Source organism: Mesoplodon densirostris, chromosome 3 (assembly GCF_025265405.1).
Source record: "Mesoplodon densirostris isolate mMesDen1 chromosome 3, mMesDen1 primary haplotype, whole genome shotgun sequence".
Lineage (NCBI taxonomy): Eukaryota > Metazoa > Chordata > Mammalia > Artiodactyla > Ziphiidae > Mesoplodon > Mesoplodon densirostris.
In genome coordinates, this window is record NC_082663.1 from 66,250,061 (window position 1) to 66,277,267 (window position 27,207).

The window sequence follows — 27,207 nt, forward strand, 5'->3', positions numbered from 1 at the left end:
GCCTAAGAGCACCAGACATGCTTTACCAGGTCTGAAATGTATTGTTGACAATGGCATTGAAGACAAGACGATCTCCAACTGTAGATGGTCCCCGGAACTTAAACATGTCCACGGACTTCAGAAGGGGATGCGCTCGACACAGGCGGCTGATGAAACAAAGGGAAGGAGAGAGAGAAGAAAGTGATCATTCTCCAAAATATTTTCAGGAACTGTTGCTTTGCTTAATGGATGCAATAGACCAGTGTTCAGGGTGCTTTCTAAATGAATATCTCTTTTAGCTCAAGAGGGAAATGAACAACTGGATTGTGTGTGTTGAGAGTAGTCCTGTACATTACCTGTTTTAGGAAATGCCACACGTCCCCAGGCCGTGGGGTCTTTACCAAGATGCTGGTGCTCCTGCTCTTGTGGTGACAGTCCTGCTCTTGTTTTGTGCCCTATGGAAGTATCTCCAAAAAACAAACCACTGTCGTTTGTTCTAATTTGAGGGATTTTTTTTCCCTTCTGACAGTTCATGACTACAATCACAGAAAGCTGTGACTCCCAGGTTGGAGTGGGGCACAGTGAAGAGAACTGTCAGCTGGTGCCATTCACATGCATTCCTTGGCTTCACTGTTACTTGAGTTTACCCGCATGTCAAAGACTAATTTTTTTTCCCCAAAGAAAAATTACCTGGATTGTTGCACAAAGCCTGAGAGGCTACAAAGAATACATTTTATGATTTTGTGGTGTGGGGAGTTTTGAAAATCTATAAAGAAAATTTAATCTCAGAAAGTTACTTCCATAATTTTCTACATTTTAGATTCCCACTGTAGTCATCCAATTACTCTAAAGAATTGTGCCAACAATAAGTGAACAGACTCTGCCATAGTTAATTATATTGTAAGCCTTTACAATAGAACAGGTTCAAATGCTTTATTGTCATTAAGAGTGACAATAGCATTTTAAAAATAAGCTCTTACATTTGTGCACAATTTATAGGAAGGATAACCACAGGTTTCTAATTATAGTCATAACTGTAGACATATTAATAATTATATTCCTTTAATTTGGGGAAAATAAAACCTTAACAATTTTCAGTGGTTACAAAAATTTTCGGAAGGGCAGATTCTGTTCAAATCCATTTTCAGAGAACACAGTGTTCTTTAAAGCTGCTCAATTACCTACATGGCTTCATTAAGAATAAAGGAAACCTTTTTGAAACTGAGGAACATTTAAAAGTACTTTTCTAAGTTCTTTCCTCTTTCTCATCTTATTTTTCAGTTAATCCTTTGGCCATGATGATTCTAACCAGCACCTTCAGAGATCAGACCTAATTGTAAACCGCCTTTATAAAAGTTTGTATCTTGACCGTTTTTAAGTGTAAAGGCTATCTTCTATTTCTGTCCTGCATCTACTTTGTCATAAGTAATGTGACAAGGAGTTGCAGTGTCATAAGATCAACAGTCATAATTCAGAATCAAGTATAAGAACTGTCATTTCATTTTTATTTTTGAACCAAGAATTTAAACATTCACCTTCAAAAAAAGACAGAATAATTCTAAGGTAAACAGGAAAATGACTTATCATTTTCTCATTTTGATAAAAGGCAACATTGTTCTCTACTTGTTTCCTTGACTGCCCAATAGCTGAGCCTCAGACCCTTCTATCCTCTCCCCACTGGTCTCAAGATCACAAGCCAAAGGTCCAAACCAAGAACCTTGCAGAAATAGTAGCCACCGTCTCCATCCAAGCCATGATCTGGCCACCAAATGTATTTCCATGATGGTTTGCATGGGGTGGGAGGACAAGTTCAATGCTCTGCACAGAGGTGACCTTCGTGGAAACCGTTCCTTCTTCTTCATCACAAGTAGGATCTGAAAGGTGGATGTGAACAAAGATGGTGGAGTTAAATGCAGAACCTGAGGCTACAGCCTTTCCTTCAACTCATGGGATTTTTAGAAAAATTATTACCAAAGACTTAAAACTCCTGAAGAAATGAATAGGCTTTATTTACAGTGAATTGGATAAGACCACAGATCAGAAAGGGCATTTTAGAGATTGTATTCCAACCTGTTTTACAAGTCAACCAGAATTTTGATTAAAAGAATGTTTAAGTTTAAATTTGAGTTGCTTCAGGTAGAAGAGGGGCAGATCAGAGCAGGTCAGGGCAGAAAGAAATTTGGGGATTGATGGATATATTATTATCTTGATTGTGGTGATGGTTTCATGGGGGTATACATGTCTCAAGACCTATCAAGTTGTACACTTTAAGTATGGGCCATTTATGGTATGTTAGTAAAGTTATTAAAAAGAAAGGGATTTGAGCTTTAAAGGGCCACAGACACTGAAAATCTGGAATAGTTTGCTGTATGATAAACTTCAGAATGGGAATATGGCCTCCTGTAGTTACTGTTTTGTAATGAATGCAGTCACAAACAGAAAAGACACAATACATTGTACTTCTTAGTGTCTTTCTGCTTCCTTTGAATCATATCTGCTTCATTTGCTGACAAATTGGTTTTGACTCTCAACAATGGAGAAATCAATTACTTTGGTGGCAAAAGCAGTAAAATGTATTCAGTTGTATTGCCTGCATCATCAAGGGAATCACCAGCTAGGCTTAAATCTCACGTACTATTGTTGAGGAGGTGGGAGAAAGAATTACAGAGTAGGGCACCATCCTGGTTGTACCGTCAGAGGCACAGCTGAGCTTTCAGTGTGAGAGCACAGACATGCCCGGCTGTTTTTGGTAAGTGGGAATGGAGCCTTTCTTATCACAGTCACATATAAGTGAGCAGAGAAGAGTTGTTACAGAGATTTAACTCCATTTCCTGATCTAATTATTATATTTTTCATTAATTGATAGTATTTTTCTTTTATGTTTTTTCCCCTTCATTCCACTGATCATTTCAGTCCCCTGCTTAAAAACATGCAGTGACTTTCCCTTGGCCTATTAGAAGAACCTAAACCATTCCTATGGCCCCACGCCCTTCCTTTCCTGTCTGGCCTATGCCTACCTCTCCAGCCCCAGCTAGTCTGATTTGCTCCTAGCACCCCTTCCCCTCTCAAACTCTCTCTCCCTTTGTTCCAGCCACAATAGCCCTTTTTCAGTTCCTGTAACTAAATGTTGCCCTCAACATCAGGGCATTTGTTCATGGTGCTCCCTCTGTCAGTGGCAGTTCCACCGGCCACCCACACTTTCTTCCACTTACCTCCTGTTCTCTCTTGGCCAATCTCAGTCACTACTTCCTTAGGAAAGCCTTCTCTGACCACAGCAACCCCACTATTATGAGCTCCCACTTGTACCTTTCTTTCATGGCTATAATTTTATGTTTATTTGTGTGATCTTTGATTATCTGACCCCCTATATCCTAAGCTCCTTTGAGCAAGGACTGATTTTTTTAAATTCTAATAAAATTCCAGAATGTGGGTGCTCAGTCAATATTTATTGAATGAATAAATGGATGAATAAACTTAACTTTGCTGATTTATTCCACGTTCACAGTTCTTACTAACAACAGAATATTTTTAGGTAACAGAATGATTGTACTGATTTAACTTCTGTCTGTTGTTTATTACAGTTCCTACTGCTCCCCATTTTCACTTAAATAGTATTGTGGACTCTTGAATTTTTCCAGTTTCATGGATGTGAAATAGTGTCTCATGGAGGTTATAATTTGCATTTCCCTGATTAATAATGAGGTCCAACATCTTTTCATATGTATATGAAACTTTCATGTTACCCTTTAATGAAATGTCAATGTTGTTTGCTTCAAATGTTACTTCTCTCCCTTTCTTTTTCTCCTCTCTTCCGGGAACTTTGATTAGATGCCTGTTATACTTCTTACTCCATTCTCTACATCTCCTAATCTCTCTTATATATTTCCTATTTCTTTGTCTATCCATCTGTATTCTAGGTAACTTCTTCAGATTTACTTTTCCAGTTTACTGTCTTAGATGCTGTTTAATTCATTCATTGAGGTTTTTTTTAAATTTGTATTTATTTTTTTTGTCTGCATTGGGTCTTCATTGCTGCACGCAGGCTTTCTCTAGTTGTGGCGAGCCGGGGCTACTCTTCGTTGTGGTTCATGGGCTTCTCATTGTGGTGGCTTCTCTTGTTGAGGAACGTGGGCTCTAGGCACATGTGCTTCAGTAGTTGTGGCGTGTGGACTCAATAGTTGTGGCTCACAGGCTCTAGAACGCAGGCTTAGTAGTTGTGGCACACAGGCTCAGTTGCTCCATGGCATGTTGCAACTTCCCAGACCAGGGATCGAACCCACGTCCCCTGTACTGGCAGGCAGATTCTTAAGCACTGCGCCACCAGGGAAGTCCCATTCATTGAGTTTCAAATTTTAATTATTATATATTCTTTTTTATAGAAATTCCTTTTGCTTCTTTGTCAAGTAGGCTAGGTCATTTTCTTGTTCCTATATAACACTTTTGATATTCTTTTCTTAAAATATATTAATGTTCTTACTGCAAATTCCTTATATGGTAAATTCAATATCTGTAGTCTTTGTGGACCTCATTCTATGGTCTGGTGCTTTTCTGGATTTAGGTTACTTATTTTTGTCTTTTATGATTTTTGACTAGGAGCTCACATTCCTTGGATCTTTATCTGTGACAGTTCTTAAGGGCTGGGCTTAAAGTCATTTCTTCACAGAGGATTTGCATTTGTGGCTGCAGATCACCCGTGGGTACGTAGCACAGTACCACTTCACACTAAGTATCACTTGGTCTGTTTTGGGCCAAATAAATTATGTGAATTCTGACACCAAATCTGCTTGAGAATGTATTTGTGATTGAATCCTCAAAGAGAAACAGTTTTTTTTTCCATTCCACCTAGGGCTAAGTGGAAAGCATCCCTACCAGAGCTCTCTGAGGGGTGGGATTTTTCCAATTGACCCACTGAGGGTATCATTTTGGGGGTGTTGCAGCTCCAGGTATGGTTTCTTGATCCAACCTTCCACCTGGCTGTGTCTCCTGAGCCCTGGCAGGCCCATTAAAACACAGCTCTAGGTCTGGCACATACAGGTTCCTCCTCAGTAAATGCCAACTCTTGTATCTCCTTACACTGCTGAATTTGTGTTTCTAATCATTTGTGGACTTCAGGGCTTTCTCTTATTTTTTTGCCTGCTGAGATGTGTTTGCAAAGATGTTTGTAAATATTTCATCCAGAAATTTTAGATTTTTTCAGACTCCAAGTCCACCATAGTGCTGTAATCAGAATTGGATTGCTTCCTAAAGTGATCCTTAAAAAGCATATGAAGTCTTAAATCCCTTCCAACTTTTTTTTTAAGTACTGATTTTGTTAGATAATTTTCTATAAACATCCAAAACTAGTATTGATTGAGATTTTTTAAGGTTAATTTCTCTTACACAAATGGTACTTTTTTGTTTCAAAATAAATTAATATAAATTATCTGTAAACTATATTGTTAAATGAAAAAAAGAAAGGTGCATACTTGTTTGAATATTGTGTTACCCGGATAAAATAAAAAATTAAGAGAGGACCTTATACTGTATTGTAAAGACTCAAATATAAGGCAACTCCTTTTCTGAGGGATAATTAAAGAAAAAGCTACTTGATTCTTATGAAGACATACATGGCCTACACTGGGACACATAGAGGAGGGTACTAGGGCAGGTCATATATGTATAAGCATCAGCTATGACATCTACGCAAAAATATATTGAGTATAGGGGACCTTGGTGCAGAAGTGTGCCTATTTGGAGGTAATTGCCAATCAATGGGGAAATAAGGCTCTTCCAGGTTTAGAGACCAGTCTAGGCTCATAGCTCTGGCTGTGTACCCATGTTAAGTACAATAAACAAATGTCACCCTTTCTACAGGCTTCCAAATAGGGGCACACTCATCTGGAGGTCAATTTCATTTCTTGTACTTTGGATGTTCATTAAGTATTGTGTCATTCTGCTTGGACAATTTTACATTTATCCCACATTTTCTGGTCAGGAACTCTGACCTGAATTGAGGTTATTTTATCTCTGGTTTTCTTTCTCATTACTGGAAAGGATCAACACAGCAGCAGAATACACATTCTTCTCAAGTGCACATGGAACATTCTCCAGGATAGATCACATGCTAGGCCACAGTCATATAATTAAAGTTCCTGTAAGTAGATTTACTGACCATCAAACTTGCCACTTTCCTTCATCAAGTTTTTAAAAGTATCTTCATGTTGTAATCGAACTTTCCTTCTCTCAGAAGCCAGATTGTGTTCCACATGATCTTGTTCAGTTAGAAGTGTGACTGGTTTTAAATGAATCTAGAGAAAGAAAAACAGTTATCTTTCGTTGCCCTGTTAAACTATAAAAGCACATCATGAATTTTGCAAAAACAAATGATATGCTACATTGTTTTCTAACTCAAAGTAAATAGAGCATTTATGGGTGTTTATATACACATTTTATTTTGACTTAATTTTTTTCTTAAAATATTTTTTAAACTAAAAAAATCAACATAGACTTAATTATTTGTTCATATAATATGTGTCTTTAAAAGTTTTCCAAATATTAATTTTCCCTGATTTAAAAAATTTTCAACAGAACTACAAAATTAAAAATTCTTCAGATTAATGAGTGAGGAGAGGGACTTTGACTCCACTAAATTCTTATCAAGAAATGCTTTCTACCTTTTGCAAAATAAATCTATCAAAGGGAGAGAATAAAGATGTTCTAGAGAAAGCTATCATGTACCAAGAGATATTCCCAATTTGGAAATTTCAACACATGGTGAAAACATTGTCTAATAAGCAAAAAGAAAAAATCAATAAGAGTCAGAATAAAGCTCTAACTGACCTCCAGAAACCTGGAACTGTGATGCAACAGAATGAAATAGAAACAAAGAAAACAGTAGCAAAGACCAATAAAACAAAAAGCTAGTTCTTTGAGAAGATAAACAAAATTGATAAACCTTTACCCATACTTATCAAGAAAAAGAGGGAGAGGATTCAAATCAATAAAATTAGAAATGAAAAAGGAGAAGTTACAACAGACACTGCAGAAATACAAAGCATCCTAAGAGACTACTACCAGCAACTCTCTGCCAATGAAATGGATAACCTGGAAGAAATGGACAAATTCTTAGAAATGTATAACCTGCCAAGACTGAACCAGGAAGAAATAGAAAATATGAACAGACTGATCACAAGTTGAAATTGAAACTGTGATTAAAAATCTTCCAACTGGGCTTCGCTGGTGGCGCAGTGGTTAAGAATCCGCCTGCCAATGCAGGGGACACGGGTTCGAGCCCTGGTACAGGAAGATCCCACATGCTGCAGAGCAACTAAGCCTGTGCACCACAACTACTGAAACCCACATGCCTGGAGCCTGTGCTGTGCAACAAGAGAAGCCACTGCAATGAGAAGCCCGCACACCACAACGAAGAGTAGCCCCCGCTCACCGCAACTAGAGAAAGCCTGCAAGCAGCAACAAAGACCCAACACAGCCAAAAATAAATTAATTTATTAAAAAAAAATCTTCCAACAAACAAAAGTCCAGGACCAGATGGCTTCACAGGTGAATTCTATCAAACATTTAGCGAAGAGCTAACACCCATCCTTCTCAAACTCTTCCAAAAAATTGCAGAGGAAGGAACACTCCCAAACTTATTCAGTGAGGCCACCATCACCCTGATACCAAAACCAGACAAAGATACTACCAAAAAAAATTACAGACCAATATCACTGATGAATATAGATGCAGAAATCCTCAACAAAATGCTAGCAAACAGAATCCAACAACACATTAAACAGATCATACACCATGATTAAGTGGGGTTTATCCTAGGAATGTAAGGATTCTCCAATATACACAAACCATTCAATGTGATACACCATATTAACAAATTGAAGGATAAAAACCATATGATAATCTCAATAGATGCAGAAAAAGCTTTTGACAAAATTCAACACCCATTTTATTATAAGCTCTCCACAAAGTGGGCATAGAGGGAACCTACCTCAACATAATAAAGCCCATATATGACAAACCCACAAAACGTCACTCTTAATGGTGAAAAACTGAAAGCATTTCATCTAAAACCAGGAACAAGACAAGTATGTACACTCTCACCACTATTATTCAACACAGTTTTGGAAGTCATAGCCATGGCAATCAGAGAGGAAAAACAAAGGAAAGGAATACATATTGGAAAAGAAGAAGTAAAACTGTTACTGTTTGCAGATGACATGATACTATACATAGATAATCCTAAAAATGCCACCAGAAAACAGCTAGAGCTAATCAATGAATTTGGTAAAGTTTCAGGATACAAAATTAATGCACAGAAATCTCTTGCATTCCTATACACTAACAATGAAAGTTCAGAAAGAGAAATTAAGGAAACAATCCTATTCACCATTGCAACAAAAAGAATAAAATACTTAGGAATAAACCTACCCAAGGAGGTAAAAGACCTGTACTCAGAAAACTGGAAGACACTGATGAAAGAAATCAAAGGTTTCACAAACAGATGGAGAGATATACCATGTTCTTGGATTGGAAGAAACAATATTGTGAAAATGACTATACTACCCAAAGCAATCCAGAGATTCAATGCAATCCGTATCAAATTACCAATGGAATTTTTTACAGAACTAGAACAAAAAATCTTAAAATTTGTATGGAGACACAAAAGATCCCAAATAGCCAAAGCAATCTTGAAAGAAAAACACAGAGCTGGATGAATCAGACTCCCTGACTTCAGACTATACTACAAAGCTACAGTAATCAAGACAATATAGTACTGGAACAAAAACAGAAATATAGTTCAGTGGAACAGGATAGAAATCCAAGAGATAAACCCATGCACCTGTTGTCAACTAATCTATGACAAAGGCAGCAAGGATATACAGTGGTGAAAAAACAATAAGTGGTGATTGGAAAACTGAACTGCTACATGTAAAAGAATGAAACTAGAACACTCCCTAACACCATACACAAAATTAAGCTCAAAATGGATTAGAGACCTAAATGTAAGATGGGACATTGTAAAATTCTTAGAGGAAAACGTAGGAAGAACACTCTTTGCCATAAATTACAGCAACATCTTTTTTGACTCACCTCCTAGAGTAATGGAAATAAAAACAAAAATAAACAAATGGGACCTAATGAAACTTAAACGCTTTTGCACAGCAAAGGAAACTACAAACAAGACAAAAAGACAATGCTCAGAATGGGAGAAAATATTTGCAAACGTATCAACAGACAAAGGATAAATCTCCAAAATATATAAATAGCTCATGCAGCTCAATATTAAAAAAACAAACAGCCCAATCCAAAAATGGGCAGAACACCTAAATAGACTTTTCTCCAAAGAAGACATACAGATGGCCAGGAAGCACATGTAAAGCTGCTCAACATTACTAATTCTTAGAGGAATTGCAAATCAAAACTACAATGAGTTATCACCTCACACCAGTTAGAATGGGCATGATCAGAAAATCTACAAACAACAAATGCTGGAGAGGGTGTGGAAGAAAGGGAACCCTCTTGCACTATTGGTGGGAATGTGTACAGCCACTATGGAGAACAGTATGGAACTTAAAAAGCTACAAATAGAATTATCATATGATCCAGCAATCCCACTACTGGGCATATACTCAGAGAAAACCATAATTCAAAAAGACACATGCACCCCGATGTTCATTACAGCACTATTTACAATAGCCAGGTCATGGAAGCAACCTAAATGCCCATCAACAGACGAATGGATAAAGAAGGTGTGGTACATACATACAATGGAATATTACTCAGCCATAAAAAGGAATGAAATTGGGTCATTTGTAGAGACGTGGATGGACCTAGAGACTGTCATACGGAGTGAAGTAAGTCAGAATGAGAAAAACAAATATCATATATTAACACATATATGTGGAATCTAGAAAAATTGTACAGATGAAACAGTTTGCAAGGCAGAAATAGAGACACAGACGTAGAGAACAAACTTATGGACACCAAGGGTGGAAAGAGTGGGTGGGGGGGTGGCAGTGGGATGAATTGGGAGATTGGGATTGACATGTATACACTAGTATGTATAACATAGACAACTAATAAGAACTTGCTGTATAAACTAACTAAACAAATAAAATGTTTAAAAAATAATGCTTAGACTAAATGCGGATCCTCCCCTAGGCACTCTGACCCTAAAAAGAAAAGCCAAGAAATTATGAGTAAGTCCGCAGCAGACAAGGGGACATGCTGCTCTGGGCCAAAGCCAGGCAAGCCCACTGGGCACCCACATCAGGCCAACATATTTCTTTTAAGGGTGTTTTTACCCTATATGTTGTGCAGCTTATGTTTAAACTTCAATAACTCAGCAACTTTGACATTATTCCTTTAGGTATGAAAAAGTAATTGGACCATAAGACACAACTGCTAGCTAAAAAGCTCTTGCTTTAAAAAAATATTTTATCTCAATTTTGAGTTATATAAGCACAAAAGAAAAGAACGAAACCAGCAAGAAATATTGTGGGGAAACAGACATGACCTTCAGATCATTTAAAACACAATGTTGGGCTTCCCTGGTGGCGCAGCGGTTGAGAGTCCGCCTACCGATGCAGGGGACACGGGTTCGTGCCCCAGTCTGGGAGGATCCCACATGCTGCGGAGCGGCTGAGCCCGTGAGCCATGGCCGCTGAGCCTGCGCGTCCAGAGCTTGTGCTCCACAATGGGAGAGGCCACAACAGTGAGAGGCCCGCGTACCGAAAAAAAAAAAAACACAATGTTTTTTTTCTCTTTCTCAAACTGGCTACATCTCTCATTTTCTCTAAGGCAGTTAATACTATGATATTACCACATAAACATTGGTGAAAATTATGATGAATATTGGTGAGTACCAAATCTTGGGAAAGTATATCTCATGGTAAAAAGAAATGTCCCTTATTCCATAATAATTCTGATGCTTATACTTCTGTTGATATGTCCCTGAATTACATGCTAGATACTCTTCACAAAGAAATTTACCTTTTCTTTTCCAACTGGTTTGGCTACAAACGTAGAGAAAGCCACACTAACAAGTTTCTCACTGCCAGTGAACATGTCCTGTACTGTGACCTTGATGCTGATCTAAAAAGGAAAGAAAAATAAATTCAAAACTTTTCAGCCATCTAGACAACATATGAGACTGCAGCATTAAAAATTCATTTTTGCACTTCACCATTGTTTTGTTTTTTGAATAATACCAGCATTTCAATTTACTTTTAACCAATACTCTCCTCTCAATGATTTTCTATAAAATTGGAAAAATATTTTTTTTCTGATTATAGAAAAATATATATTTACCATGGAAAATTTGGTAAGTATAAAAATAGATAAATGATAAAGATGGAATCTGACAATCAAGAGTAAATATTATCAGTAATTCCATCACTCAGATTAATAGTTACTAACCTTTATATAAAATTTCTTCCAGTTTTATATATATACATATGTATGAAATGTATCTATGTGTATATAGTTGTGTCTGTGTATACACACAAACACAAGAGATTATCATACTGTATTTACAATTTTATATTATAATGAAAATTTTTGGCATTTATATGATAAGCATTTTCTAATCCCACTATTACTAAATGTGCTTTTGAAAACAAGATATTAATGAATTCCTTATAGCTCATCAGAGAGATGCACCATAACTTTTTAAAAAATCTTTAGTCTGAGTTTTATAACCAAGTTGACATGGACAGAATGTTATTTGCAGCTTTGTTTCCTCTTTCAGGAGTTTTATTTTTCAGGGAATAGCAAGAGGTAGTTGAGACATTTTATGGTGACACCACAGTGGACTGGATCTCCCCATGTGAAGAACTCTGAAGCTCTGGTCCTCATGATCACACACTACAGAAGTGTAGGTAAACTTGGGAACATAGCTCAGAGAAATAATACTACCTTCTTGAAATAGTGGGCAACCTCGGGCATCTTAGTTCAGCACTGTGTTATCAATGATAATATCTATTTCTACATCTTCGCCAAGCACATCACGCACAAAAATAATCATCAATCGGTGATTCACTTAACTTATGAAACCAAATTAGTATTTGCATGGTAAACATAAGTTAACTAGATTGTGATTAACCAAATTTAAACCATCCACTTTCAACCCCCAATAACTCTCAACCCCACATAGCTTTCTACTTTCAGAAAAATAGGCAAATAAAAAATAGAATAGACAACTAATAGTAAAAACAAAGCAACAATTCTGGAGAGTTAAAACAAGTTCCAAACATTGTCTTCTATTAGAACAGTTAATTTAGTTATGCACGATGGACAAATGTCTCAAAAACATATGCCAGGGAGAATTTCACTTTGTGTCATTACAAAGTGGGTCAGATTGGAATTACATCCTATGAAAACAACTGGAAAATAGGACCAAGTATAGGAGGCAACTATTTTCACACATAGGACAACAGACAACACAGACCTGTGATCTCCAAGGAAAGGGAGATAAATGAAGGGAGCAGTTGCATTTCCTGGGTTCTCAGCCTGCATGTAATTCCCAGACTATGACCAAGGAGGGGAAATGGAAACTTGCTGAATTGAAGAACCAGAAATCAAGGAGATCAAGGCAGCTGAGATTGTCCCAGAAAGGAGGGAGCTACAAAAGGAAAGAATTCCAGGTATGTGCATATTGTTCCTGTTGAGTGTTTGGGTTGATACCAGTCTGAGCATGTGTAGGGTGAAATCTGACAAAGCCAGAAAAGAACAGCTTCTGAGGAAGAAACAGTTATTGTAAGGTAAACAGTTCCAAGAGCTCATACAGTGCTAGGAATCTGGTGTTCCCTCCAGCCAGACCTAAGTGAATACACAACACATTCATAGAGGCCATAGAAGACCACAACTTAGTAGAGGGACTAAACTAGCCCTAGATGGGGCTAGCATTTATTTTTCTTAAGATCAGAAATCTGTGCTTTCAAACTCACCGGGTTCTATTCTTAGATTTTAGTCAAATGTCCTCTGGAAATTCTAGCTGCTATCAGGGAATAGGAAGAAAGGAGAAAAGAAAGGGAACTTTCATCTGTGTATGGGCTGAATATAAAGGAGAGTGCTGTCTCTCAGGAGAAAGGCCAGACCCAGAGGCTACTGTGAGGCAAAGCTCAAGAGCCCCATAGCTGAGAAAACAGGATCCAGAGGCACCATCATAAACTGTCTCTGACACAGCTCATTTTATCCACAAGTTTTTATTACCTTTCTGATTTCTTCAAGTTTTTTTCTATTCTGTTTATAAACATACTGGGGGAAAGTGACTAAATCAGGGTAAAGCCATCACCATAGGTGTGGTTTTTGCCAAAATAGTTCTTTTATGGGTTGATTTGTGTCCCTCACCAAATCTGGTGCCTCAGAATGTGACCTTATTTGAAAATAGGGTGTGATTAGTTGAGATGAGATCCCTCTGGAGTAGGATGGACCCCTAATCCAATATGACTGATGTCCTTATAAAAAGGGAAAATCTGGGGGGGGGGCGCCTTCAAGATGGCAGAGGAATAAGATGTGGAGATCACCTTTCTCCCCACAAATACATCAAAATTACATCTACATGTGGAACAACTCCTACAGAACACCTACTGAACGCTGGCAGAAGACCTCAGACTTCAAAAAGTCAAGAAACTCCCCAGGTACCTGGGTAGGGCAAAAGAAAAAAGGAAAAACAGACAAAAGAATAGGGACGCGACCTGCACTTTGGGGAGGGAACTGTGAAGGAGGAAAATTTTCCACACACTAGAAAGCCCCTTCACTGGCAGGGATGGGGGTGGGGGGTGGGGGGGAAACTTTGGAGCCACAGAGGAGAGCTGAGCAACAGGGATGCAGAGGGCAAAGTGGAGAGATTCCCACACAAAGGATCAGTGCCGACCAGCACTCACCAGGCCAAAAGGCTTGTCTGCTCACCCTCCGGGGCAGGCAGGGGCTGGGAGCTGAGGCTTGGGCTTTGGAGGTCACATCCCAGGGAGAGGACTGGGGTTGGCTGCATGAACACAGCCTGGAGGGGACTAGTGCACCACAGCTAGCTAGGAGGGAGTCGAAGAAAAAGTCTGGACCTGCCTAAGAGGCAAGAGACCATTGTTTCGGGGTGTGTGAGGAGAGGGAATTCAGAGCACCGCCTAAATGAGCTCCAGAGTTGGGTGTGAGCCATGGCTATCAGTGCGGACACCAGAGACGGGCATGAAATGCTAAGGCTGCTGCTTCAGCCACCAAGAAGCCTGTGTGCAAGCACAGGTCACTCTCCACACCTCCCCTCCCAGGAGCCTGTGCAGCCCACCACTACCAGGGTCCCATAATCCAGGGACAACTTCCCCAGGAGAGAACACAGCGCACCTCAGGCTGTTGCAACATCACACTGGCCTCTGCCGCCGCACGTTTGCCCCACCTTCCATACCCCCCTACCCACAGCATGAGTGAGCCGGAGCCCCCTAGTCAGCCTCTCCTTTAACCCTGTCCTGTCTGGGTGGGGAACAGACGCCCTCAGGAAACTTACACACAGAGGCGGGACCAAATCCAAAGCTGAACCCCAGGAGCTGTGCGAACAAAGAAGAGAAAGGGAAATTTCTCCCAGCAGCCTCAGGAGCAGCAGATTAAATCTCCACAATCAACTTGATGTACCCTGCATCTGCGGAATACCTGAATAGACAACGAATCATCCCAAAATTGAGGCGATGGACTTTGGGAGCATCTGTAGACTTGGAGTTTGCTTTCTCCAAATAATTTGTTTCTGGTTTTATGTTTATCTTAGGTTAGTATTTAGAGCTTATTATCATTGGTAGATTTCTTTACTGATTTGGTTGCTCTCTTCATTTTTTAATTTATATATATATTATTTTCCTTTTTCTCTTTTTGTGAGTGTGTATGTGTATGCTTCTTTGTGTGATTTGTCTGTATAGCTTTGCTTTTGCCATTTGTCCTAGGGTTCTGACTGTCTGTTTTGTTTGTTTGTTTTTATAGTTTTTAGCGCTTGTTATCCTTGGTGGATTTCTTTTTTGGTTTGGTTACTCTCTTCTTTCTTCCTCTCTTTTTTAAATTACTTTTTTATTTTTAATAACTTATTTTATTTTATTCTTTTCTCTCCCTCCTTCCCTCACTCCATCTCTTCCTTCCTTCCTCCCTTCCTTTCTTTCTCCCTTTTTTTCTGAGACATGTGGCTGACAGGGTCTTGGTGCTCCGGCCGGGTATCAGGCCTGAGCCTCTGAGGTGGGAGAGCCGAGTTCAGGACATTGGTGCACCAGACACCTCCAAGCCCCACATAATATCAAATGACAAAAACTCTCCCAGAGATCTCCATATCAAAGCTAAGACCCAGCTCCACTCAACGACCAGCAAGCTACGGTGGTGGACACCCTATGCCAAACAGCTAGAAAGACAGGAACACAAACTCACCCATTAGCAGAAAGGCTGCGTAAAATCATAGTAGGTTCACAGACACCCCAAAACACATCACCAGACGTCCTGCCCACCAGAAAGACAATGTCCAGTCTCATCCACCAAAATGCAGGCACCAGTCCCTTCTACCAGGAAGCCTACACAACCCACTGAACCATCCTTACCCACTGGGAGCAGACACCAAAAACAACAGGAACTACGAACCTGCAGCCTCCAAAACGGAGACCCCAAACACTGTAAGTTAAGCAAAATGAGAAGACAGAGAAATACACAGCAGATGAAGCAACAAGGTAAAAACCCACCAGACCAAACAAATGGAGAGGAAATAGGCAGTCTACCTAAAAAAGAATTCAGAGTAATTATAGTAAAGATGATCCAAAATCTTGGAAATAGAGTGGAGAAAATACAAGAAACGTTTAACAAGGATCTAGAAGAACTAAAGAGCAAAGAAACGAACAACACAATAATTGAAATTAAAAATTCTCTAGAAGGAATCAATAGCAGAATAACAGAAGAATGGATAAGTGACGTGGAAGATAAAATAGTGGAAATAACTACTACAGGGCAGAATAAAGCAAAAAAAAAAAGAAAAGAAAAGAATTGAAGACAATCTCAGAGACCTCTGGGACAACGTTAAACATACCAACATTCAAATGATAGGGTTCTCAGAAGAAGAAGAGGAAAAAAAAGGGACTGAGAAAATATTTGAAGAAATTATAGTTGAAAATTTCCCTACTATGGGTAAGGAAATAATCAGGCCCAGGAAACGCAGAGAGTCCCATACAGGATAAATCCAAGGAGAAACACACCAAGACACATATTAATCAAACTATCAAAAATTAAATACAAAGAGAAAATACTAAAAGCAGCAAGGGAAAAGCAACAATTAACATACAAGGGAATCCCCATAAGGTTAACAACTGATTTTTCAGCCGAAACTGCAAGCCAGAAGGGAGTGGCAGGACATATTTAAAGTGATGAAAGGGAAAAACCTACAACTGAGATTACTCTACCCAGCAAGGATCTCATTCAGATTCAACAGAGAAATTAAAACCTTTACAGACAAGCAAAAGCTAAGAGAATACAGCACCATCAAACCAGCTCTACAACAAATGCTAAAGGAGCTTCTCTAGGCAGGAAACACAGAGAAAGAAAAGACTTACAATAACAAATCCAAAACAATTAAGAAAATGGTAATAGGAACATATGTATTGATAATTACCTTAAATGTAAATGGATTAAATGCTCAAACCAAAAGACATAGACTGGCTGAATGGACACAAAAACAAGTCATGTACATATGCTGTCTACATGAGACCCACTTCAGACTTAGGGACACATACAGACAGAAAGTGAGGGGATGGAAAAAGATATTCCATGCAAATGGAAATCCAAAGAAAGCTGGAGTAGCAATTCTCATATCAGACAAAATAGACTTTAAAATAAAGACTATTACAAGAGACAAAGAAGAACACTACATAATGATCAAGAGATCGATCCAAGAAGAAGATATAACAATCGTAAATATTTATGCACCCAACAAAGGAGTACCTCAATACATAAGGCAGAAGCTAACAGCCATAAAAGGGGAAATCGACAGTAACACAAAAATAATAAGAGACTTTAACACCCCACTTTCACCAATGGACAGATCATCCAAAATGAAAATAAATAAGGAAACACAAGCTTTAAATGATACATTAGACAAGATGGACTTAATTGATATTTATAGGACATTCCATTCCGAAACCTCAGATTACACTTTCTTCTCAAGTGCTCTTGGAACATTCTCCAGGATAGACCATATCTTGGGTCACTAGTCAAGCCTTGGTAAATTTAAGAAAATTGAAATTGTATCAAGTAACTTTTCTGATCACAATACTATGGGACTACATATCAATTACAGGAAAAAATCTGTAAAAAATACAAACACATGGAGGCTAAACAATACGCTACTAAATAAGCAAGAGATCACTGAAGAAATCAAAGAGGAAATCAAAAAATACCCAGGAGCAAATGACGATGAAAACACGATGACCCAAAACCTATGGGATGTAGCAAAAGCAGTTCTAAGAGAGAAGTTTATAGCAATACAATCCTACCTCAAGAAACAAGGAACATCTCAAATAAACAACCGAGCCTTACACCTAAAGCAATTAGAGAAAGAAGAACAAAAAATCCCCCAAGTTAGCAGAAGGAAAGAAATCATAAAGATCAGATCAGAAATAAATGAAAAAGAAATGAAGGAAACGATGGGCAAAGATCAATAAAACTAAAAGTGGTTTCTTTGAGAAGATAAACAAAACTGATAAACCATTAGCCAAATTCATCAAGTAAAAAAGGGAGCAGACTCAAATCAGTAGAATAAAAATGAAAAAGGAGAAGTAACAACTGACACTGCAGAAATACAAAGGATCATGAGAGATTACTACAGGCAACTATATGCCAATAAAATGGACAACCTGGAAGAAATGGACAAATTCTTAGAAATGCACAACCTCCCGAGACTGAACCAGGAAGAAATAGAAAATACAAACAGGCCAATCACAAGCACTGAAATTGAAACTGTGATTAAAAATCTTCCAACAAACAAAAGCCCAGGACCAGATGGCTTCACAGGTGAATTCTGTCAAACATTTAGAGAAGAGCTAATACCTATCCTTCTCAAACTCTTCCAAAATATAGCAGAGGGGCTTCCCCGGTGGTGCAGTGGTTGGGAGTCTGCCTGCCGATGTAGGGGACACGGGTTCATGACCCGGTCCGGGAAGATCCCACATGCTGCGGAGCGGCTGGGCCCGTGAGCCATGGCCGCTGAGCCTGCGTGTCCGGAGCCTGTGCTCCGCAACGGGAGAGACCACAACAGTGAGAGGCCCACGTACCGCAAAAAAATAAATAAATACATAAATACATAAATGAATAAATTTATTAAAAAAATATAGCAGAGGGAGGAACAATCCCAAACTCATTCTACTAGGCCACAATCACCCTGATACCAAAACCAGATGAAGATGTCACTAAGAAAGGAAACTATAGGCCAATGTCACTGATGAACATAGATGCAAAAATCCTCAACAAAATACTAGCAAACAGAATCCAACATCACATTAAAAGGATCACACACCATGATCAAGTGGGGTTTATCCCAGGAATGCAAGGATTCTTCAATATATGCAAATCAATCAATTTGATAAACCATATTAACAAATTGAAGGAGAAAAACCATATGATCATCTCAATAGATGCAGAAAAAGCTTTCAACAATATTCAACACCCATTTATGATAAAAACCCTCCAGAAAGTAGGCATAGAGGGAACCTACTTCAACATAATAAAGGCCATATATGACAAACCCACAGCCAACATCATTCTCAATGGTGAAAAACTGAAACCATTTCCACTAAGATCATGAGCAAGACAAGGTTGCTCACTGTCCCCACTATTATTCAACATAGTTTTGGAAGTTTTAGCCACAGCAATCAGAGAAGAAAAAGAAATAAAAGGAATACACATTGGAAAAGAAGAAGTAAAACTGTTACTGTTTGCAGATGGCATGATACTATACATAGAGAATCCTAAAGATGCTACCAGAAAACTACTAGAGCTAATCAATGAATTTGGTATAGTAGCAGGATACAAAATCAATGCACAGAAATCTCTTGCATTGCTATACACTAATGATGAAAAATCTGAAAGAGAAATTAAGGAAACACTCCCATTTACCATTGCAACAAAAAGAATAAAATACCTAGGAATAAACCTGCCTAGGGAGACAAAAGACCTGCATGCAGAAAACTATAAGACACTGATGAAAGAAATTAAAGGTGATACAAACAGATGGAGAGATATACTATGTTCTTGGATTGGAAGAATCAACATTGTGAAAATGACTGTACTACCCAAGGCAATCTACAGATTCAATGCAATCCCTATCAAACTACCACTGGCATTTTTCACAGAACTAGAACAAAAAATTTCACAATTTGTATGGAAACACAAAAGACCCCAAATAGGCAAAGCAATCTTGAAAAAAAAAATGGAGCTGGAGGAATCAGGCTCCCTGACTCCAGAGTACACTACAAAACCACAGTAATTAAGTCAGTATGGTACTGGCACAAAAACAGAAATACAGCCCAATGGAACAGAATAAAAAGCCCAGAGATAAACCCATGCATATATGGTCACCTTATCTTTGATAAAGGAGACAAGAATATACAATGGAGAAAAGACAGCCTCTTTAATAAGTGGTGCTGGGAAAACTGGACAGCTACATGTAAAAGAATGAAATTAGAACACTTCCTAGCACCATACAGAAAAATAAACTCATAATCGATTAGAGACCTATATGTAAGACCGGACACTATAAAACTCTTAGAGGAAAACATAGGCAGAATACTACATGACATAAATCACAGCAAGATCCTTTTGGACCCACCTCCTAGAGAAATTGAAATAAAAACAATAGACAAATGGGACCTAATGAAACTTAAAAGCTTTTGCACAGCAAAGGAAACCAGAAACAAGATGAAAAGACAACCCTCAAAATGGGAGAAAATATTTGAAAATGAAGCAACTGACAAAGGATTAATCTCCAAAATATACAAACAGCTCATGCAGCTCAATATCAAAAAAACAAACAACCCAATCCAAGAATGGGCAGAAGACCTAAACAGACATTTCTCCAAAGAAGATATACAGATTGCCAACAAACACATGAAAGGATGTTCAACATCACTAATCATTAGAGAAATGCAAATCAAAACTACAATGAGATATCATATCACACCTGTCAGAATGGCCATCATCAAAAAATCTACAAACAATAAATGCTGGAGAGGGTGTGGAGAAATGGGAACCGTCTTGCACTGTTGGTAGGAATGTATACTGATACAGCCACTATGAAGAACAGTATGGAGGTTCCTTAAAAAACTACAAATAGAACTACTATATGACCCAGCAATCCCACTACTGGGCATATACCCTGAGGAAACCATAATTCAAAAAGAGTCATGTACCAAAATGTTCATTGCAGCTCTATTTACAATAGCCAGGACATGGAAGCAACCTAGGTGTCCATCAACAGACGAATGGATAAAGAAGATGTGGCACATATATACAATGGAATATTACTCAGCCATAAAAAGAAACGAAATTGAGTTATTTGTAGTGAGGTGGATGGACTTAGAGACTGTCATACAGAGTGAAGTACGTCAGAAAGAGAAAAACAAATTCCGTATGCTAACACATATATATGGAATCTAAAAAAAAAAAGGGGAGGGTTCTGAAGAACCTAGGGGCAGGACAGGAATAAAGATGCAGACAAAGAGATTGGACTTGAGCACCCGAGGAGGGGGTAGGTTAAGCTGGGACGCAGTGAGAGAGTGGCATCGACATGTATACACTACCAAAATTAAAATAGATAGCTAGTGGGAAGTAACCACATAGCACGGGGAGATCAGCTCAGTGCTTTGTGTCCACCTAGAGGAGTGGGATAGGGATGGTGGGAGGGAGGTGCAAGAGGGAGGACATATGGGGATATATGTATATGTATAGCTAATTGACTTTTTTATAAAGCAGAAACACACCATAGTAAAGCAATTATATTCCAATAAAGATGTTAAAAAATTTTTTTAATAAAAAGGGAAAATTTGGACACATACACAGGGAGAACACCATGTGCAGATGAAGGCTGAGATCGGGGTGAAGCAAACCACTGGCAAACCACCAGAGGTTAGGAGGGAGGATGGGGGCAGATTCTCTCCCATAGGCCTTGGAAGGAACCAACCCTACTGACACCTTGATTTAGGACTGCTAGCCTCCAGAACAGTGAGACAATACATTTCTGTTGTTTAAGGCACCTAATCTGTGAAACTTTGTCATAGAATCCCTAAGAAACAAATGTAAGTCCCTACATGTCTTTTGTGCCCAGAGATCAAAGGGACTGCTACTGAGCAAACTACAAGTTGCAACATGGGATCCACGAACTCCTTTCCTGCTCTTTTAACCTGGATAGAGACTTCAAATGCTCCCAAGAATTTTGTATTCATAGCTATAATAAAGAAAAGAAAACCAGGTAGAGGAAGAAGAAAAATCTAAGCTTCCCTTCTTGCTTCAATTACTCTGCCTTTCAAAAACTAGTTAATCGTGGGGGCTAGTTTTCATTATAGGTGAGGAGATAGAGAACAAGTAGAATTAGAATAGTAATAGAGTCAGAATAATTAAGAAATAAAACTTGGGCTTCCCTGGTGGCGCAGTGGTCGGGAGTCCGCCTGCCGATGCAAGGGACACGGGTTCGTGCCCTGGTCCGGGAAGATCCCATATGCCGCGGAGCGGCTGGGCCCGTGAGCCATGGCCGCTGGGCCTGCGCGTCCGGAGCCTGTGCTCCACAACGGGAGAGGCCACAGCAGTGGGAGGCCCGCGTACAGCAAAAAAAAAAAAAAAAAAAAAAAAAAAAAAAGAAATAAAACTTATACCTGGCAAAGAACCAAGAGAGTGCCCTCCCTTGTATGTTTACTTTGTGTATATCCTTTTATGTAAAAATAGTTCATTGCATCACATTTAATTTTAGTATCAGGGAAACACAGGCTTATTATTTACCTGTGAGCCTGACTACAGATTCAAGGGCCGTCTGAAATTCAGAATCATATGAACTCCAAGTTATTCCAGGCCTCCTCCTCTCTCCTCTGTAAACAATGAAGAAATGAGCACCAACAGGCAGAAGGAAGAAAAGGGAGCCTCTTACCTCCATGCTTGTGCTGAACGCTCTAGTAACTTTCGCTTTGATGGTTATAACTTGTCCAACTCTAGTTAAAAAAACAAACAAACAGTAATTCTACCACATCTCATTTCAGACTTGAAGATTCACTTAAATGTGTATGCCATAGAACAGTTCCACCTTATGCTGATAATGTTCATGCATGAGAAACTCAATAACATAACAAGACAGCACTAAAAATAGATACTGATTATTGTAAACCACACAAGAGTTAGCTGACTACCTCTTTTTAACAGAAGACGGCCTTTGCAAAGATGGTGTGCAAAATGATTTCCAAATCTACAACAGATACTTGACTGTACCACAGCTATTTGGTTAAGAGAAAACGAACACACATGCAAACCTATACAACTGATACTTTAAAATGTTGATTAACAAATAAATGGTAAACATACAAGCAAGCAAGCAAGCAAGCAAACAAACTGAATACCTTCACTAGGTTTACAGGAGCCCTCAATGTTGCCAGATGGTCCATTCACTCCACATTATTACTGGGACTCTGGTCATGTAACCCTAGTTGTTTCAAAGCTTTTGTGTTCTGGCCCTTCAGTCACCTAAGGGCCTACCCAATATAAGCCTCCTCAGTTTTTCTCCCTGACTTCAAATTTGAACTATATTCTCACTATTCTCAGTCTTCTGTTTCAGGGGAAGAAAAATAGATCTCTTCCAGACCTCTTTCTTTACCCGTGCCCTTGATCCCATCCTGCTCTTACCTTTCCTCCTGCACCATGGCCTGGCTTAGGCAGCTCTTTCCTCTTTTGTACCCTCAATCTCTGCCCCTTCCTTGACTCCTTGTCAGTCTGTGAAAATGTTCAAGGCTTTTCCTTGCTAAAAATCTTTCTCTCAAGTTTATTCTATCACAACATTTTTTTCTCTTCTCCTCTATATTTCTCCATATTCAAACTTCCTAAAATAATCTTTTTCTTTTTCCAGCTCATACATTTAACAAATGTTTACTGAGTTACAACTAGTCCTGGCACTAAACTAAGACCTCAGGATACAGTGATTAACAAGACAAGGTTGATGACATCAAGGAGACCAGTCTTCACTTGGGACACCAGGATGCAGACAGATGAGGTGCAACGCTATGAAATTTTTCAAAAGGAAGAAAGAATCAAGTATTGCAAAAACACCTAGAAGTGACTAATTTGAAAAGTCAGGGAAGGAGCCATAGAAGAGGTAACATCTGAGATGGGTCTTAAAAGATTATGATTTTGTCAGGTTCAGAAGTTTGGGGGTTTCATCTCTCATTCACTTCTCAGCCACTCAAATCTAGCTGTTGCTTCCCCATCTTACTCCTGATCTCTCCGAAGTCACTTCCTAACAGCTAAATCCAAGGTCTTCTCTCATTTAACAGCATCAATCAACCTCTTTCTTCAGGAAAACTTCTCTTCCCTTGGCTTCCAAAATACTGTTCTCTCTTCATTCTCAGTTTTCTTCACTGATTTCCCTTACTTAAACCTTAATGGTAGCCATCCACCAAATTTATGTTCTTTGTTTTTTCTCATTTCAGCCTCTTCCTGAAGACCTTGTTCTCTTCCACAATCCTATCATCTTTATAGAGATGATTCTCAAATCTAAATCTTTAGCACAAACCTCATTCTTGAAACACAGAGCCATATTTTCAAACTTCTCTCAGCAGATTCAGCTAATGGTTATGGAGGCCCTACTAGGCTGAGTGATAGCTGCTTACACACACATTACCTAATTTAACTTAATCCCCACACTTAGCACATGCAAACCCAAACCAATTTTCTCTTTTCCTTAAATTTGTTCCTCCTAGATTTCCTAGCTCTGTTTGGTAAAGTTTCTAGCAGAGATTTACAGTGATAACACGAGGCAGAGAGTCCCTCTTCAAAGCTACTGTAGTACTTTGTACTCATATACTACCAAAATCTTCTGCCTCTGCCTGTCAGACTCTGAGGAGGGGAAGCATCTTGCCACTTTTTTTTTTGGCCACACCATGCAGTATGTGTAACTTCCCTGACCAGGGCTCGAACCTGCACCCCCTACAGTGGAAGCGCTGAGTCTTAACCACTGGACCATCAGGGAAGTCCACCTTGCCACGTTTTGGTCTCTTTTGTGAACTCTGCCCTTCCTTTAAAAGCAGGAGACATTCTGCTTTACATTCTGCTAAAATCCCAAGTAAAATTAATTTCATAGCATGGCATTCAAGGTCTTCTGTTCCCAGCCCCACACTGCTGCTGGGGCATCATCTCTGCATGCCAGGCTTTTCCTAAGCACCCCCCACTTCTTCCCACCTCAGTGCTTAGGCTCTTACATGTACCTCATCTTGTGAAGTCCTTTTCCTACTCACCAGTGAAAATCTATACCTCATTTAAGGCCCACATTAAATACTACCTCCATCATGAAACTCTCATTGGTTCTCCAGTCAAAATGTACCTTTTATCTACCCCACAGAATTTATATCTCACCCTAGGCATGCATCCTATCATACTTTCTATTCTGATGACTATGTATTTGTCTGACTTTCTTACCAGACTGAGTGACTGCCACACTTCAGTATTGTGTCATAAACATTCACAGATTCTATTGAGCTTAGAGCAGTACTTTTGGTATATTCAATATATATTGTGAATTAAAAAAGTATCTAATATGGGACTTCCCTGATGGCACAGTGGTTAAGACTCCGCGCTCCCAACGCAGGGGGCCCGGGTTCGATACCCGGTCTGGAAACTAGATCCCACGTGCATGCTGCAACCAAGAGTTTGCATGCCACAACTAAGGAGCCCGCCTGCCACAACTAAGACCCGATGCAACCAAATAAATAAATAAATAAATATTTTAAAAGATCAATATAGTAAAAAAAATAATATGGCTTTTAAACAAATTGTATGGCTTTGTATATGTAGCTTTCAATTTTCTTTTTTTAATGGTGCAGGTCCCATATATTTTAGTGGCCACAAATCCTTTCTGATAACATAAACACAAAATGGTTCAAATGGCAAACCACACTTTAATGATGAGGTTACTAGTTAGGTCTAAGTTACAGAATTTAGGATTGGAAAGTACATAATAGGTGTTTTATTGCAATATACTGTCGGCATTCCTAAGTTTAATAATGGTGCTTTAATCTATTCCCAAATAAGTTTGGATTTTCAGTAATCTGTAATTGTGTTGAGATACAAACACATGTCAACTTTCTCTTCTTCAGGAAAAATCACATAGCTAGTATCTGTGCTTAGTCAATAGACCCAATAGACCTTTATCTATATCTACAAGTCTCTAGAATGTCAAGGGCTCTTTCACTGACACTGCAGCTGCCTATGAGAACAAGCATCAGGAGATGTTCAATAAAGGTTGCTGATCACAAAGATAGAAGGAGTGGGTTAGAGAAAGCACTGGATAGAGCATAAGAAGATCCAGGCTCTAAGTATCCTCTGTCCTTTGGCTGGCTCTGGGCCTTAGGCTTCAGTTTCTTATCAGTACAAAGAGATGATTGGGTTGAGTTCTAAAGGTCTCTCCATATCTATGATTCTAATGCCTACCAAAAATTTCTTTTGGGTTAGCTTTGGAGATATAACTTCTTTATGCATGTCGTTTTATTTAACTTAATTTTGTTTGTATATAAATGAATAAGTGCCAAATAGATAAATGTAAGCTGGAGGTTGTAGAGATGAAGTGGGCATCTCACTGGACAGACTACTTAGGGTTTGAAAACTGGTGGCAGCTCCCCCATGGTCCTTGAGAACCATCCCAGACTAGAAACAGATGATCTTCTCTCTTCCTTTTTCTAAACATAACATAAGAAAAAGGAAGAGAGAAGATCATCTGTTTCTAGTCTGGGATGGTTCTTTTAGGATCAAGATATTCAGAAAGCAAAAAAAGAGATACAAACATAAAATCAGATAAATTAAGTAAAACCATATAACCCTAGTTTATTACAGTTATTAATGTAACCTCTTTAAAAAAATAATTCCTAATTCTGTCCACCAAAAAGGCATAGAAATAATGACCAATCCTGCATCAGTGAGCACGTTAAACAGGTATACAATGAGCAGATACAAAATGTGGTAAATGGTATAGGACAAATGACCAGGTTTCTTTAAAAAACAAATTGCAAGAGAAAAGAAGAAAGGGAAATTTTTATGTAAAAGGTCATATCAGCCATATTGGATCCTGATTCAATCCATAGACCAATTGTTTAAATTTAAAAAAATTTTTTTGAGACCATTGGGGATGATAATTTTTCTTAATGGTATTGCAGTTACATTATTATGTTTTCTAAAAGAGCCCTGATCTTTTAGAAATATATACTGAAATATTCAGAGATGATGTCTGGGATTTGCTTCAAAATAATCCAGGTATGTGGGGGAGTATGGAAGGGTATTGATAAAACAACAGCATTTATGAGTTGATTATTGTTGTAGTTAGGTGTTGGGTCCTTGGGGATACATGGTAGTATTCTCTCTACTTTTGTATATGGTTGAAAGATTTGTGTATCTTGAAATTTTCTACAATAAGAGATGGTAAAACATATACACACTCCCACACATAAAATGTTTTTCATAATTTAACATGTCTACTCAGATGAATTAATGTTTACCCAACAACGTAATGATGAGATTCACCATCATAGAGATACTTATTATCATTAATAGTAAAGGAAGGAGCGATTCAAACCAGCTTTTAGAAATCCTGCAGTGCCTTATACCAGAATGCATTTAATGCTGAGAGCTATTTCTCAACAAAATCAGGGCTGTAAATTTACACTTAATAGTATTTACTAAAAGTAGGTCCTGAAATTATTATTATTATTGTTTTACTGATTTACATTGGTTCAAATGTTACTTATTAACAAATTTGAACCCTGACTCCAAATGAGTACGCTTAGGTGCCACCAATACATGTTGTAAATGAGCCAATAAACCCAGGAGAAAGGCATGATAAAGCAATGCCACTTACCTAGCTGTCTCCTCAAATTGTATGTCATCCACTGAGGCTGTAACACAGGAAACCCCAGCATGTTTTTCAGCTTCAAAAAATAGGTTAAAAATGGGCTCCATTAATAGTTATGTTTAAATATTTCAGCATGCAGGAAAAGG

General features: G+C 38.6%; 1 protein-coding gene across 1 annotated transcript in view; it reads right to left on the minus strand.

Moving 5' to 3' along the window:
• The window catches only part of ACOT12 (acyl-CoA thioesterase 12), a 56,690-nt gene that overhangs the window by 24,140 nt on the left and 5,343 nt on the right, over positions 1-27,207 (minus strand). Inside the window, exons 2-7 of the mRNA XM_060091790.1 lie at positions 27,068-27,137; positions 22,109-22,169; positions 10,966-11,067; positions 6,131-6,266; positions 1,697-1,853; positions 27-146 (exon numbers count right to left, since the gene is read on the minus strand). Coding sequence (XP_059947773.1) covers positions 27-146; positions 1,697-1,853; positions 6,131-6,266; positions 10,966-11,067; positions 22,109-22,169; positions 27,068-27,137 — 646 coding nt within the window. The remainder of the gene's footprint in view (positions 1-26; positions 147-1,696; positions 1,854-6,130; positions 6,267-10,965; positions 11,068-22,108; positions 22,170-27,067; positions 27,138-27,207) is intronic.